Here is a 17,425-nt window from a genome sequence, read left to right on the forward strand (position 1 = left end):
CCCTGACATGGTGAAAGCTTATTAATTATGGGCTTTAAATAAGATTCTAGATATCACAATTAATACAGTAATATCAGGTTTTTGTAGTTATATTATTTGAATAATACTTCCAATTTAAAGGTTATTTATTGAACAGCTGACTGACTGCTCTATGAAATATATCTGTCATATTTTGACACTTCACATTTTTTCGTGTTTTATCTGTGCATTAATTCCAGTCAACTATTTTTATTACCCGTTTACTTTCATTACAATAGAAAATTCTGAATATTATTTTATTTGGTGTTACAAAATTTATTTTAATTTAACTGATTACAAATTGCCCCATCGAAACAAGTGCCATCTATTGTCGAGTAGAGACATTTGTGTGTTGTTAAAGTTTATCTTTGAAATGATAGATGGAATTACCAACCAACTCAATAACTTATTTTTTAACCAACATCAAAAAGGAAGACGATTTTAATTCGGTTTGCGTGATTTATGTATGTACACCGATAACGCCAATGTTTCTGACCCGATTTGGGTGACATTTGTTTAATTAAATTAACTGAACTAAACACTATTATAGTTCAGTAGTACTTATCTCATGTAAGAAATAACACTCTCATGATAGTTAGGAGTTTTACCCATGAGTTTGCTTGGCGCCGATTTCAGTGGTTATTTACCTTAAGAAGTTATGTCTCTATATGATCGTCATCAAAGTTTTATTTTTCTTGAAATCGGTTTGATTTTCTATTAACAACAATTTATTGAATTCCAAAGATTTACTTTAGTTTACCCATTTAATACCTACTCCGCTTATGAGACAAATTTTACGAAACCTGTATAGAATGACTACTGGCATGACTTATTGAACACAAAGAAGACAAGAAATTTGCAAATGATGAATAATATATTCAATTTTTGCAAGTATAAAATAAAAAGGACTATAATTAATTTTAATTCAAAGGTATGAAATTAAGAAAATTCAAACCTAAATAATGAGGAGGAAATTACACACGCTAACCGATGCCGACCGCATTGAAATTGCTTGTCTGGCGGCTGAAACCTCTTCCTGTGTCAATTGTTATGGCCGTTCAAAATGGCTGCATTCCAAACATATTCTAGACGCGCGATTACCACATTGACCGCAGCGATGCGCTATTGATAGAATTATTAGGACGAACTGTACGAACACTGGGAGTTTCCTTTCACGACCGCAACTACGCGGCGACGTCACTCATTGTACGTTCAACTCGTATGGAGTTATTAGTGCTAATGACGACGGACAGACGGACGGCGCAACCGCCGAGCTTCCTTTGTTTCATCGACTGTGAAAATTATCCTCATGTAGGGTACCTAGTGACTGAGATGAATCGTTGAAGTAAGGTGTTATGTTCTACCTGCAGAGTTTATTTTGAATTCCTTTAGCGCCCAGGTTAATTGAACTAACGTGTCTTAACATAAGCTTAAGCGTGAAATGTCTGCTTACCTTTTAAATTTTATACCGAGCTCTTGTTTTAAGTTCTTCTTAAGTTTTATTACCCCATTGGCTAGCCAGACTTGATTACTCTCTTGCTAATTATTTATCCACCGCACAGGTGAGTGATAGTTAGACTTACTCGGCGTACAAATACCCCAATAGGTAATATGCTGCCTAACAAGTAATATGTAAGCAGTTTTATATTAAATTTTATTTTAAAATTGATGCTGAACAATACCCATAGACTAAGTAAAAATGCATTAAAGTTGAGGATAAGAGGCTCCTGACGTAGCGACTTTGCAAAAATTATACACTGGAATAACGTCCCGCCTCATTCGCTATAATTTGATCTATCTAACGATTAAAAGAGTAAACGAATTCACCATCATTCATTGAACTATCTGCCATTCTTCCAAATTGTCTCCATCACTAAGAGGCAGTTACTAGTAAAGCAGCAGTTATTACCTACTACACAAAAATATTCTTAGTTCTAATCAAGCATTACCTACCTACATAAAAAAATTATCCGCAACATACCAGCATAAATTGTAGCGCATCGCAGTGGCTTCAATAACAGTTTGATCAAACGGCATTGAATTAAATTGATAGCGTACAGTAAGCGATAATGTTAGCTAATGCAACATAATTACTGTCGGGCTCCCGTACGCAGAACCACGCTCATTCATTACATTAATGAATAAACACATCATAGCACACAAACACACAGTTAATTAAAACACTATGTACTCATGTGTGCGTGAACACTCGCGAATAAATGATAATGTACCTATATTTCAAGTATATTAAATCTTTTGTTACCACAATAAAGTTGTCCCTCCTTCAAAAGCAGCGCTGGACATAAAACACGATTATTTTTCTTGACAGCGTAATAGCGGCTTTACATATTAAGTTTATGTATGAGAATAAAAAATGGTTTGTGTTATTCCATTATTCATAATTATAGTAATATAATGTATAAAATATACATATAAATTAAACTGTAACGAAAGTACAAATGTATGAGGCCGTTTTTTGTGTAACTCGAGTTATTTAGTGCCTCGAAAGAGTTTTGTAAGTTGGAATTTACATAGAATAATAACAATAGAGTTTTTGTTTATTACTGTACCTGAAGATCTTGAGTATTTGTATCTTAAGTAACAATCCCTCAATAGGCACAAATTAAAATGAAAAGAAAGACTTTCGCAATGCAACTTATGGGATGGCAACATAAGATAATCTTGGAAATTTCAATTACTCTCTCTTCACAAGCGAGGTGCAGTAGGTAGTACCTACCTATTCTACATATAGGCTGGTTACTAACTTAACTGCAGTAAAATCACACATACATATCTCGAAAAGGTTCCCCTAAACAATTCTGATAAATCCCGCTCAAATCACCGGCCGTTTCGAACGCCCAAATATTTCATCTTAAGTAAGTAATCGAGCAAATTGCCGTACACTTTATTTCCGGAGGGTTCCGCTACATTTACAGTAGAAGTGGCAACATTCACCCGAGCCCGGTAAATATTGGTTCACTAAATTCACAGTGAAGCTACAAGCTCGTAAAAGTCGATCGAAACGATCCGAGGCCCGATTTACGCGAATTTCCTTCACAATTTTGATAAGGCTCAATTTTGTTTTATGAGCAGTTGAGTAGCAGCTATCGAGGATGGTAGCCATAAACTTTATCTTTATCTTTAATATCGAGTATTTGTAATTATTAACGATCGGCTGTGCTCGTTCTGCGGATGTTTAGATGTCTACCCAATAGAAAATGATGACTCTTTTTAAGATGAAATAAAACTGGAAGCTTAAATTTAGGAAAAAAGAATACATTGTTTTTTCAAATAAAATCTAAATCAACAGACAGTACCTGAAAACAAAGATATTTGATGTGAGGAATCTGGAATCAGTTACAATATCAGCTATAATTTTAAATCATACAGTGTCACGTAAGTAATTCGTATAGAATTCGCGTTAACCCTCGCATACATCAGCCGCGGCCGGAGTGCGGGCCGCGGCAGTTCTCTCCACACGTCCACATTAGTCTTGGCCCATTTCCGTCGAGAGTGCTCAGTTTGCGTAGTCCGCAATCCTCACTCACTGCCTCTTAAATAAATATCCCACGTTTGTGCAGTATAACCGCTAACAACACTTCACACTTTCCTCTTACTCGGGAAGACATTTATAGCACCCGCATAAATCGCCTCGATTTATTGTTTCACCTACAAGTACATATTTAAACTTTTACAGTTCCTTTTATGGATGCTTTGTGAAAATAAATATGCTTTGGTTTTGTTATGAGTACTTAGGTAGTGGACAGAGGTAAAATATGAGTAAATGTTGAATCTTATTTTTAAATCAACTGACCTCATTTTGAAACTAAGTCTTCGTGCAACGTTTTGGTCCTTTAACTGTAGTTACCTATCTACATGAAAAGAAATATTGTCAGCAAACATAGTGTCTAGCCAAAACGTATTTGAAACAGCAGAAATAAAAAGTATTTCTTCTATAAAAAATAAGCTTACTTAGACCGTAAGTTGCAAGAAGTTAATTAGGTAGCGCCCAAAAAAACTTCCTAAGTATGCAAAATAGATACCAATTAATATTCCTAATGGTGTTTAATATGAATCCTCACCTTAATTAGCCTCAGGCATGCCACATACTCTACATAAAGCAAGATAAACAAAAACCAACACAGACATTGTACTAGGTGCGATAGTAAAGTGCACGCAATAATTGCTTTTAATTCTATATTGTTAAGTGTCAAGTAAAGCAAAGTTTAGTTCGCGTGTACGACCGGCTAATGGGCCATTAGCTGAGGCGAGCAAACACTGCGATTGTTTTCTGTCGTGTCTTGGCTGGCCGGTCGATCCGGAGCCACGTAACGTCGACTTTGCTTGCCTTTTGACTCCGTTGTTTAATTCAGTAGATAGGCTTTACAATGATTACGTGTTCAGGTATCTTGTGTAGTTTATAATATATTTTTGTAGCGTTGGCTTTTGATAGCATCCTTGACGACCATGACGACAACATGATGAAAATGACGTGAAAATGTTGACTAATTGAATTAAATTTTAGTGTTAAATAAAATTCATTCACTTATTCTGTAAGGATCGATCGGAAAAAAACACCATAAAAAGCTTGTAAGTCAGTGAAAACATTAATAAACTCAAAGAGAGTCCACTATAAAGGGCATTCAGTCACCTGGACTAATTGTCTTCTTCCTGTATATTGTCACGAAAATGTTTTATTAACGGCACCAAGTATTGTGTCGCCAAATTTGTCCTCTCCCAGCGGGGCGTTATTCAATTTATTTATGGCTTACCAAAACATTTACCCTATTATTGTTATGTTGTTATGGCTGTATTAAAATGCTATAAAATTTATGATGCTTGCAGAAACTTTAGCGGCGAAAAAGCTTCTGTATTTTTGGTTGGTTAGGGTTGAGTGTTCTTTGTCGGTGGGGGACAGGGATAGGATGACAAACGTTCGTCCCCCTCGATTACAGTGTCGCAAAAGGCGAGAAGTCGGCGTGACGCAGACTCAGCGCTGCCATATTGTCTCTGGGCTGGGGGAAGCCACATAAAGGGGTGAATAGACGCGACGCGGCAAATTGATTGTGTCACGCCGTTCTACAACATTGTAAAGCGAATTTAATTTAGCCGAAACGTTTTGGGCGTTTTAATTTTATTAATGCTGCGGTTACAGTTTATTTAAATTGAAATGTGTACTCATTGTATTTAATTAAATAATTATTCAGGCAGTTGTTGTGCGTTTTATAACTTAGTAGTAAAGTATTATATAGAAAATTATTCTCAGGTGGCAAACGTAGGTCCATTATGCAGGGTTGCCTAAAAAAAGTTTTGCTAGACAGTAGATACTTAACTCATTAGAAACAGAACTTTACCTCGTTAGAAAATACACAGAAGTACTCTTTAAACATAAAATGTCTTAAGCTAGAAACGATGATTTTAATATTGTATTCACGAATTTAAGCTTCCTCTACTAAGTAACAGATGGCGTTAGTTGGCGATGGTTATAATAAAACAACTTACAAAAATCAACGACGGTTGAACCCAACGGCATAACGTGCTTTCAGGGATTTGACTGTGGCTAGAGTTCACGACTCCAAGGTCTATGAACGTGCTATTTACATTAGTTTAGTATCAGTACATATTTCTTATCAGAAAACTTTAAACTATTGACGGTGATCAGCGACAAGAAAACCAAATAAACATTAATAAGTAATAGACATTAATTTAAACAACTGAATTATGAAAATACTCTTCGCAAAAATATAAAACCCAAACTCTAGATTTAATAGCTAATCCAATGCGGTTTACAATATTTATGTACCTAACAAAAAAGATGCAAAACACAGTTGCGTTAGATAACGATTGTAAAAAATCTAATTACGTTTCGTTTGTTGATCAAATAAGAGCAGTGTCATAACGAGCTATGATAAAACAAAAAATATAAGAGTGGAGATTAGTAGTGGCTGACTGTTAAGGTTGACGTTCACTTGGGCAATTAGTTTGCGTGTATTGTTGTACTTTACTTTCAGCATAAACATGAATAAAATACAGTCGTTAATACAATGATGTAATGTTTCTATTTTGTTTCCTCTTTCTAAAAGGAGTTGAGTTACGTCGGCTATGTTCTTAATTTTATATTGAATCTAATTATCAGAATATATTAATAAATATTTGAGTCCTACATTATTAGGAAATATTGAAAACTGAGATTGAAGAAACCCTATTGCACCTGTTCCAGATAAATTTGTCTACAACTTAGCCGACACACGCTTTATAGACAAAGCGAAGAAAATCATGTTTATTGTGATTCAATACGCATCAAGACGTAAAACAAAAGCAGTTCAGTGCGCGCATCACCTAAACCCAAATCGTAATGAGTGAGGCGGCTCACCGATCAGCCGAGGTTTGGGCTCCCATCCATCATGTCAGAGACCAACCTCATTAGTCTGCAAGCCCTTAAACGTGGGGCGGCCATCTCCTTAACACAGCGCTATCATTCTCCGGCCTTATCTAAATGAACAAATCTGTATATTTTTATGCTCTTTACCTTTATAGACACCATATAGGTACAATTGTATAATATTACCCTATTATTATTTATGGTACAGCGGTTTTGTTTGCGGCGTTGTGGTAATGTCTTTATAAGGTTTAAGATTTAATGATCCACAGTGGTAAAAACTGGTATTTAAAAGTTACGTGGTCTTAATGACGCATAGCGTTTTCATACTAGTAGGTGTATTCTGTATTCAAGTATTTTTATTATTAAGCACCTTCCGCCATTTTACTTGAGTTTTTATTCTTATCTACTTAACTTCTTTTGACACTTTGACACTCTTATGACCTGGCTGATTAAAGCGAGTAATATTAAGCTTAAACATAAATGGCAGTAATATGCATGATAAAAGAATATAAAAAAAAATTGTCTCTTCTTCCTAAATTATGATCAAAAGTGCGAGTCGGACTCACGAGAATGAGTAAAAATGGGGTTAAGACAAACAAATCGGCTGGGTGACAAATACGTTATAGGGTACTATTAAACTTATTTGTCAGTGGGCAATGAAAGTTACAACTGAAGTTGAATGATCTTTATTTTTAAATGTTGTTGTAGCGGCAGCATCGTCTATCAGCTCAGGTTCATGAGAAACACCTTGATGTTGGACGAACAGACGTCACACGTCGACAAACAGCGGGTCCTCAGTAATAGGGTTTTGTTTTTACACCTAGGTGCAGAACCTTAATTAACATCAAAATTATTATATAATATCAAAATTATAAACATAACTTAATATTTCTTGCATTGACTACCAGTTACGGCGGCAGCTGATATATTTAATATTCTACGGTCAAAGACGGAGCGAATATAAATTCATATTCTATCAATGACATTATCTAGTGTTGTTCCGGTCGCAGGTGCAACATAATCAATTATATGCCTTTCATAATACTAATGACTTATCGCCTTTGTTATTTAAATTAAGTCAATGTTTCTCAGCAAGAATATCGCCTACAACACCTGTTTTCACACCATTTAATTAGAAATTAATTCATTACGGTCACCAATATATGAATATTTTATATCTATGTATGTTCATAGTAGAATTTTACATTATTACCTAACTGTGAAGGATTCGTTGAGCGTTTTGGAGTCGTGTTTCTCTGTCTAACTTATGGTTTTTGTCTCGCTCTCTCTGCGCCGGATCGTCTGCGAGTGCGTCGGTAAACTGGGAGATCAATCAAAATCAGTCTAGAAATTTTATTCGTACGTGTAACATTTTTTCAGTTATTGTAATACATCTAATTGAATTTCTGTGATTATATTTTCAAGCCCAGATTTTAGTCTGTTTTTTTTTTGGAACTTAATTTAAATTTGTCCTTCACAACGGCAAAGAGGATAACTCTTAATTAATTCTGTTTGTATTAATACCGAAACGACAACCTTCTGAGTACATTCGCATCAACTCAGACATTATGAATTAAAAAGTAATGATAAATTAACTACTGGACACAAAAAAATTAAGCATAATTGAGCTAAAGGTAATTTGATTAATTGAATTAATCAACATTGAATAATTGATTTTTCCGATATATAATCTTGTTTAAGATAAAACAAGAATTAATACTTCTTAGTAAATTCATTTATTTCCGTTAAATGAATTTCGCGGCGTCGTCTGTCTTCAGTGGACGCCGCTCACAGCGAACGTTTACGAGGCACTTTAAGTGAAATAAATAAATCGCTACAGGACTGTACCGAGGGCCGTCGGTCGTTCGAAGCGGCGCTATGTAATTTTTGAGAGAGCCTTGTTCGAGCCGCTTGATGTACAATGTGCCCGGAGCGCGGGATAACCAGCCTTCACGGTCATGACAGAGCCTGGATGAGCACTAAGTGCCACTCTCCGCACTACTTTGAACTAGTACTGTAATTAATTACGGAACGAGCCTGCTTAGGACAATGTAAGCTACAATTACGAGGTATTTTGTAGTTCTCCTGTTCTATGTTTATCTACGAGATTACACGTGTGCACACTGCAAATTAGGGTTTGTGATATGCTCAGCTTGTAGGGTAGGTAACTGGCACCTACGGGTGAGTGGTTAATTTTAAACTCTATATTTCTATTAGAAAATAGTCTTAAGTATGTTCTGTTTCAAGTATGCTCAATAAGAAAGTTAAGGGACATTACATAAAAACGTTAGAACGACGACATTATTGACTTTACATTAAAAAATCCCATCGACAACTTCATACATACTCCTCTCTCGTTAAAAATAATATGTAAAGTGAAACCGGGCCGTATATCGATAGTAATTTCACGCGTCAAAGTGTGATTTTTCACGTTTTCTCCCGAGATGCTAACGTGACCCGGAGTGGGCTCCATTTATGATCGGTGCACCGAAATGGCCGACAAATGGCGGCCAAATGAGAGGCTTCGTCCGCCGATGCCGGCCGCTGTTCAATACGACTGGCCGCTTTTTTAAAACGAAAGTACAGTACCTTCGAGTTGTGTGCAATGCAATGAAAAGTTTGTTTGTAAAGAGAGCTGTTCTTTTAGTTACAAGCAAGCGATGAATGACGAACTTAGAATGTTGGTACGTCTGTGTTGTTGGTAGAGGCGGCCCGAGGCACATTTGATTATACGTTGAGAGAGGGCTAATCGCGCTCGACGGGCGAACACCTCGAGATCAAACACGAGGCGCGCCGCCAGATATTTTTGTTTCTATTAAACAACACCCGACGTAATAATGTTTAACAATCGTGCAGCGATAATTTGAACACAAGCGACTATAGAGTCGAAATATACTTTTTTATACAGATTTTTCAGATGTGTAAGATGCTGGTGTAAAGTACAATTAAGTAAAGTCTTGAATATTGTTTAAACATTCAAATTAACAACTTTCTTGACAATTATTAAGACTATATTGATAGAGCATCTTAATTGTCATTATTAAGGGGCTTAAAAATTTACTGCACCACGTTACGTATTGTTTATTTATATACAAAAACATCATAAACAAAAAATTATAAACTACTAACTACCTACTTTGTTTAACTAATAATACCTACAAATATAATGGTATTACTTAACCATTTTTAGGAGGCAAACTCTATATTTCTTCATTCGTAACAGCGACTCCATATCCGTCGCTATTCCAATTGAACAGATAAGTGGTCATCTCGGAGGATCTGGGATTGTTATTAAATATTTGTGTTGTACTGCAATTAGCGGCGGCAGCTCACCGGCTAATTTAACCGCGGACGACGTACTCCCAACTTTGACTTGTTAGTCCTTCTGCGTAGGAATAATAAAAACAAGTGCTATGTTTCATGACAGCCTGGTACTTAAGTTAGCCTCAGACGTACTTAATTCTGTTAGTAGTCAGTAGTTATACTAGTTCTTATTTTCTTTATAAGGTAGACTTTTTCATCACAAATTGTTAAGTTTAATCATCTTAGTGTACGCCATATCATTGAAGAGAAATGTGAACTTCTATCATCAACTTTTCTTAATGATTTTAATTACTACTAGCTGCTGCCCGCGACTTCGTCCCCGTGGGTAGAAGATATAAGTTATAATTTAGGTATACCTGCCCGGTTTTTCACATTTTCCATTGTATCTTCGCTCCTATTAGTCGCAGCGTGATGGTTTATAACCTAAAGCCTTCCTCGATGAATGGTCTATTCAACACAAAAAGAATTTTTCAATTTGGACCAGTAGTTCCTGAGATTAGCGCGTTCAAACAAACAAACAAACAAACTCTTCAGCTTTATATATTAGTATAGATTTAAAAATAATCCAGTATTGTATGAATGGTTCATGATAATGTTTTACTGCTTCGGTTTCCTTACTACATTTCAGCCAACTATCTAGATTGCTCATTGAATACAGACAGTTATTTGAAACAAAAGTAAAAAATATAATATCAACCTACACCTAACAGTGAATAAAACTTACCTAATCTAACACAAGACGATTACCTATCTAATCAATATTTAACATTAAACCACAATTTCACCATAAACGAATAAGCTAATTCACAAATGACAATGCGTTAAGAAAATGAATGGGAACTCAACAAAGTACAAATGAATCCTTTAATACACTCCGAGCCTCAAGCAAAGAAGCATTAGCATTATAATTAGTATTAACAATTGCTAGGAATTACTGTTGTTCAATATAATGGAAGTACAAAGCTACTATCAGCTCGTGACAAGTCAAAGAGCATATAATCACTAGCGTGCAGTCATCGGCTATCAATTGATTTACTGTAGACTCTAATAAACAGTTGACAAACGACAAACTGCTAACGACCGGTCTGAGTGACAGTTGACGGTGCAAGTGATAGGGAGAACGGAGCGTAGGCAGACACTGATTATGGGGTTAGATGAACTCATATTCATATAACTGTAGAGTTTTGTTCAAACACTACTAAAGTGGAGTAATATGTGCCGGTTTCATTGGCAGACCAACTGGCCGTTACTAGGTAGTGAAGTATTTTGAGTTTGACTACAGAGTTTACATTCTATGTTAGGTAGGTATACTTAGTTATTAAAAACAAGAAACAGACCCATCACCTAAAATCAATATCTCATGCGATATTTTTTCTTATTAAACCTTTTCATGTCAAATTAGAAGACGATTACTTAGAGTGACTCAGCTCACGTGCAATTGCATAAAACCTTTTCCTCAAACATCCGAATGTTTGTTAAATGCCGCATTAAGGATCATTAAGGCTGCAAAAAGATGCGAACATTCGGCGGGCAATGGGCATATTAAGTGGTCGAGCGCGCGATAACCGATCCATATATCTCTCGCAAACCGTAGCATTGTGTTACATAAATAAAAGCGCTAAACGCCGGGGCTTATTGTCTATTAAGAATTACTTTTCTGGCGGGCGGCTCACACAATGGGGCGGCGGAGCACAAAGCGCCGGCGATGGTTATCGTCCGCGGGTACATTAATACGCAAGAGGCACGCCCCGATCACGAAATACTAGATCCGTCTGTGTTATGATACGTATTTGTGGCGGTTACTTGCTCTTTATTTTCACGCCGCGTTAATATATCTGTATACGACCTTTGAGGTGCTCTCGGCTCGTGGTAAACGAGACATTGTTTCAGACGATGGTTAAGCTTTAATATGCTTTGGAGTTTGGATGATATTAAACAAAGTCTTTGTCGTTTTGTATTGATATGATATGTTATAGTGGGTATGGATTAAGTATACGTTTACACTGCATATAGTTGAATCTAGTATTTGTTAACTTCCCTCTGCAGCTAAGTAGGAATGTTTTATAAAGAGCAACTGTCTGTCTCACCTCCTCAACCCAGTGAGCCGGGTAACTCAAAATTCCCCTAATACAACTTATACCCCTAAGACAAGTTATGGACTAGCATTTAACGACCCGTTAAGACTGTCAAAGATGTATAAATAGAAACCAGAGCATACTATTGAACGCGGAGCAACTCGTTAAGACATAGATGGTCACCCATCCCTGGACCGACCGTATCAAGCGTTGCTTAACCTATGATCGATCAGCTTGTGCAATTAAATTATTGGATTAGTGATAACAAAGTGGATTACTAGTCTCAGGGAGAAACTACTCAATGCAGATCTGACACGGCTTATAACTAGTTAATTTAACTAAATTAACGAATTACTGAATTACTGAATTACGAATTTCTACTTAATTTTACTGAAAATTATTTATTAAAATGCCTTAGCTTTACGTGCATTATTATCCGAGACGGAGCAAGCTTGGGGCCTGCGACTGTGTTTTAAAGGAGTAATACTGCCTTAGTTGTAGTGAGTAGTGTACCTACGTTATGTAGTGCGTTATCACAGTTTTAAGAGTAGCACTAACTTCAGGAGGCAGTGGTGAATCTTCTGGTAATTCGTCTTTGTAGATACCAGAAACCTACTTTTTTACGAATGTTATTAAAATTGCTCACACACATTTTAAGTACCTAACCAATAATTATAATCAAGGAAAATAGCAAACAGCTACATAAAAAGAAGGATGGCTGACATTGACAATTGTCCATTGAATAACTGTCAACCAAATCCAAAATGGCGGTCGTCGTTTATTAATCATTCATTTTGCAATTCGAAATCGAAAATTGAGCGTAAAAGGATTGCTAAATACAGTATTGACACGGATAAGAATCATTGAAAATTCACCTGCAGTTCGATAATATCTCCTCATTCCGGTAAAACGGTTGTTTCAAACCGGAACAAAATAATACGTTATTTAAATACAAGTTGCAGCAAGGTCAGTGAGATAAGCGAAGTGATAAGATAACTTGAAAGTATTAAATTAGCAGTATTTGCTTGAGGTTCTGTTTTGTATTTTCTTTTGTGTTGGTTACTTTAATATTTTGAAATGTTATTTTTGCGCCTATGTTTTTAAAAGGAAATCTGAATAAGCTAACATATTTATGTAAGTATGTATGTGACGGATTTTAACAGAAAAGGAAGCAGACTTCGGTCAATTATTGAATAAGTATGGTCAACTTTTTAAGGCTTTTAGCGGATCTATATTATTGTAATTGTGTGCAACTGTAATTTATCTTGGAAGAAGTTATTTTTATTTACAAAAGCGGTACCTATTTAATATATGAACAGGGTCTATCAGACAGTACAACCATCGTCTCATTATCGGCCCTTTTTACATAGTAACAGTAATTAAAATGAAGATCATTATTAACTAGTCAGAAAGGAAAAAGATCACGACTGATGGAGATTGTAAGACAAGAGTCTAGTATACTCTGGTCTTTCAGTCATTTACATGTTTAATCTCCATATATTGTAACTCTAAGTTGGTGACGCGAAATTAAAATCACCTTTAATACAAGTCGGCGACGTTTGATCTTTATGACGATGCAAATTTTATTGTTTTACATTATACCGCTTATTGCTTCATTAATTTTCAGGGAAATAGTTAAATGTCGAACTAGTAATGTGGTGTAAAGTTATTTAAATTGGCATCTTATTAGGAATGTTAAGAGGAAAGGTACTTTGAAATGTTATTGATAAGTTCATCAATACTTTGGAATAAAATTTATATTTATCGTTGAATTGTACTTGTAACTGTGGACGATTGTACGTATCGTGAAATTAAATTTGAATTAATTTAACCTTTATCATAATAACTACGTATCCCAAAAATTATAATTGGAATACACCGATCATAAAGCATAGACCTCTAAGAAGCCTCACTAACAAAAACAAATTAGTCCTGATCTAATTTCGGCCTCCTCTAAAAGCGTTCATTCAACCTAAATCACAAAAGGTTTTATTATATAATTGGTGCGTTTTACAACAAAACTCAATGAGCGCGCACGACACAATGTTCCCAGAATTAACTACAATAAATTTGTAAACGATACCACAAAACTTCTGTGTGAAGAAAAAACGAAACTTTAAATCTTACCGAGTCTTTATTGACGTTCGTTTATGATTCATTGCTTGCTTTTAAATCAGTGTTGCGCAAACCCGTTAAAACAACAAGCAATGGTCAGTCGAACAGTAAAAGAATCGCTGTCCGCCGAGAATCATAAATGGTTTCACACACCTGTGCATCGGCCGGCAGTTTATGAGTTTATTGCATTACACCTCTCGGCTTAGGATAGACCCCCGCTGGTAATTGCTCCATGAAAGCCTCATAAACGAACGGTTTATTAGTCAAAAACATTGATCGTGTATTATTAGATACAAATAGTTAAATTACTTCGTGTCGCTCTATTATACCGCCACACGTAATTCTGTATCATCAGTATTAAATTAGTTGCGTCAACTTGATCCCAAGTAACCGCACCCACACATTGACTTTTTTGTCAATCGGCTTATGTTTACCTACCTGCTTACTCAAAAGGTTTTTTGCTCTTTTATTACCTTTACAAACCGAAAATCCTATTATTTGAATGAAAGCCAAAGCAAATAGAAGAAAAAGCGTTTTTCAATGTGGCCACACCGAGGCCGGTCTGACAATGGCAACAATACGGCCGCGGCTTGAGCCGGCGTAATCTGTTCGTCATTAATAAGGGCTCTTCACACGTTCAGTGTTAACATGACAAATGCAGCGGTGCTCACAAAGCCGCGCGGGCGCCCCGCTACGCGACCATTATCATTTACACCTTACCACACAGATCGGCGCATAGCAGCTTCACAATTAGTTATACTTGCAACACGTCTTGTGTACTTTGTTGACTGCCAGCTTTCGATATTATAGAAATTCACGTAAACTTGGTATTAACTCTATACTTATATCGGAAATTTCAACCATTTTAATAGCACAACGTTCACTTTGATTAAATTTTAAATTAAAATGTACATTTGTTTTGTATTCATTATAAGTTATCCTTTTTAAATTATTAACCTTTTTATAAAGCTATTACTTTCGTGAAGAGTTTTAATCTTAATTTCGATAAATACTGTAGTTTTCATAATCAACTTTTAATCGCATAAGTGGTAGGACGTGTGTCCAGCGCACACACGCAAGTGTCCGCGCACTCTACGTAGAGACAACTCTAGTATGTCGTGTAGAGCCCTCGCCTGCCTGTCCTGGGGCTAACTGCAATTATTGCGAGTAGAAAATTAAATTAACACACACGCACATCGAGTAACTTGGGGGAGGGTAAACGACCAAGTAAACATGACCTCCGTATATCGCCGAGTTGTCCCCGAAGCTGTGTCTTGCGCGTTCACTCCAGAGAAACAGGGTAGGTCCAGCTACGGTGGTTGACTGGTCAGCCATTTTGCTTCGTACACTAATTGCAGGCCCTTAGTAGTCATTTCATCGCTCAGTACGAGGGACGTCTTTGTGCTCATTATAGTTCACTGCGGTTTATATTTTTCGAATTAGCACTTCCATAGCTTCCGTTGTTTTCTGTGCTTCATTGTTGTACATAATTATTGGTTGGAATAGAACACATATGGGATGAATGCGAGTACTGGTCGGTTGGTAGTAGAACAGCCTTTATGTTTGTGTAAGTCTAAAGTAACAATTACATTTCAACGGCATATTATATTGATAATTCAACAGAATGTTTGCCAGTGTGTCTCACTTGCATGGCTCTACCTTTTTGCAATTCTCCTTCTTAAACACATTGTGACTTCAATGTAACTTGACCCTTATAAAAAGCTAAACTGATGAGATACGATAAAAAATAAAGCTGTATACCTATAGCCGTACACATTACAAAACGTGTGTCAATTTGTTCTACTTCTTTCTTAATTCAATTAACAATGGCATATAGGAATTATTTCAAAAGCCAGATATTTTAACCGGCATGTCAACACATTACACACTCCGATATGTAATGAACAAAAAAAACATAAAGTGTTGACTCAAATTGAGCGTAACAAGTTTTTAATTCGTCCGAGAGTCTCGATCATATTTTTAATCGAGACCATAGTTGATTGGAACCAATCAAATGATGTAATTTACAACCTGTGTTTATAGGTATCGGGTCCTGTGTCCGAGTGTTTTACGCTGACCTTGACCTCGCGTGGGTGCTGGGCCTGCCTCGATACTTTAATCCTTCGTGACGAATCGCGGGTTAGACACGCTGTATACTGATTGGATACCTAATGAAAAGCACGTCCGAAGGAATGCCGTGAATACCCCAGCGGGATTCGGGGTTGGATTTTATTTTGGAATGTGTGGAATCAAAATGTTCCAGAAAATTTAATTGAAAAGAGAGCACGGTATTTATAATAATAGTCGCTGTAAGTTTTTCATGGAACTAAAAAATCCTAGCTTTGAGACGGCAAATGACACATAAATTTGAACGAAAGCAGTTTATTCCATGACATTTGCAACGGCCAAATTGATTTGAATATTTTACAAATTCATCACTCCATGAATGGTCGTATGACCAAAACCGAAGTACGATATCTGATCTAACTTATACACCAATAAGATAATCTCCATATTAATAAGACGATGACGTAAACAGCGCTAGAGTAATTCGCGCGTAATATCAAAAGTAAATAACAAGTCCGCAAGTCCTTAAGAAATAAATTGCAGTGATACCGCATTCCGCATTCGTAAATACCTACAACACCCACTAATAACACACGCCCGTATATATCACATGCTTATTAGGCGCTGTCATTACCAAGTCCTACTTACCTTATTACTCCAATTAGACTCATAGACATTCATCTATCATCAATTATCATGCTATTAACCTTGATAAACTCTGCAACTTTATAAATCAATGCTTAATAAATCTCTTAGAGGACAGACAGACATAAATACATTCCAATGCCTTCAGAATATTAATTTATGCGATATGAATCTACGGTGAATGTGCTCCCGGATGCTAACAAAATAAAAATTACGTTCTCCGACACTTATAACACCTACGTCCGCTAGCTTCTATGTGGTTTTATTGCTTAGTTTATGTCGGATTAATCCAAAACAATCCAATATAAAATAACGATCTTCAGATAGTACCAGTCAAGGTCAGGCTAGTCTTTTCTCTTCATTAACAAACACTTTAACTGCGGTGAGTCAGTCGTGTTGGCAAACAAATAAACGATGTCCCCCCTCAATAAGAGTTGGGACTGTCCCCACGAAGTCCCGGTGGTTATCTCACAACGAAACAAACACCGTATATAAATATGATAAAAAGCTGAAGGTTGTTGATTAACCCGATAATATCGCGAGATTGCGGGCGGCGAGATTGTTTTATACTTAATCAGCTGTTGCGGTGTCAGGAAAGCCATAAAGCGGCGAATTGGCCGAGATGCGGGCGAAATGTGATAGAATTAATTCTCAAATTGCAGGTTCGCCGCTCTCAAAGCCGAGCCTGTTTTTTATTATTATTTGAGCTCGGCCGTACTCTGTTATTTGGGCATCAATTTGAGGCGTATTGCACCTGCTAACCTCTTTAAATATTTATTATTGTGCGGACACAACATCG

General features: G+C 36.4%; 1 protein-coding gene across 1 annotated transcript in view; it reads right to left on the minus strand.

Moving 5' to 3' along the window:
• LOC113501666 (peptide chain release factor 1) overlaps window positions 1-152 on the minus strand; it is an 8,577-nt gene extending 8,425 nt beyond the window's left edge. Inside the window, exon 1 of the mRNA XM_026882849.1 lies at window positions 8-152. Coding sequence (XP_026738650.1) covers window positions 8-9 — 2 coding nt within the window. The 5' untranslated portion in view covers window positions 10-152. The remainder of the gene's footprint in view (window positions 1-7) is intronic.
• Window positions 153-17,425: the final 17,273 nt, after the last annotated feature.

The sequence above is a fragment of the Trichoplusia ni genome, chromosome 16 (assembly GCF_003590095.1).
Source record: "Trichoplusia ni isolate ovarian cell line Hi5 chromosome 16, tn1, whole genome shotgun sequence".
NCBI classification, from domain to species: Eukaryota; Metazoa; Arthropoda; class Insecta; order Lepidoptera; family Noctuidae; genus Trichoplusia; species Trichoplusia ni.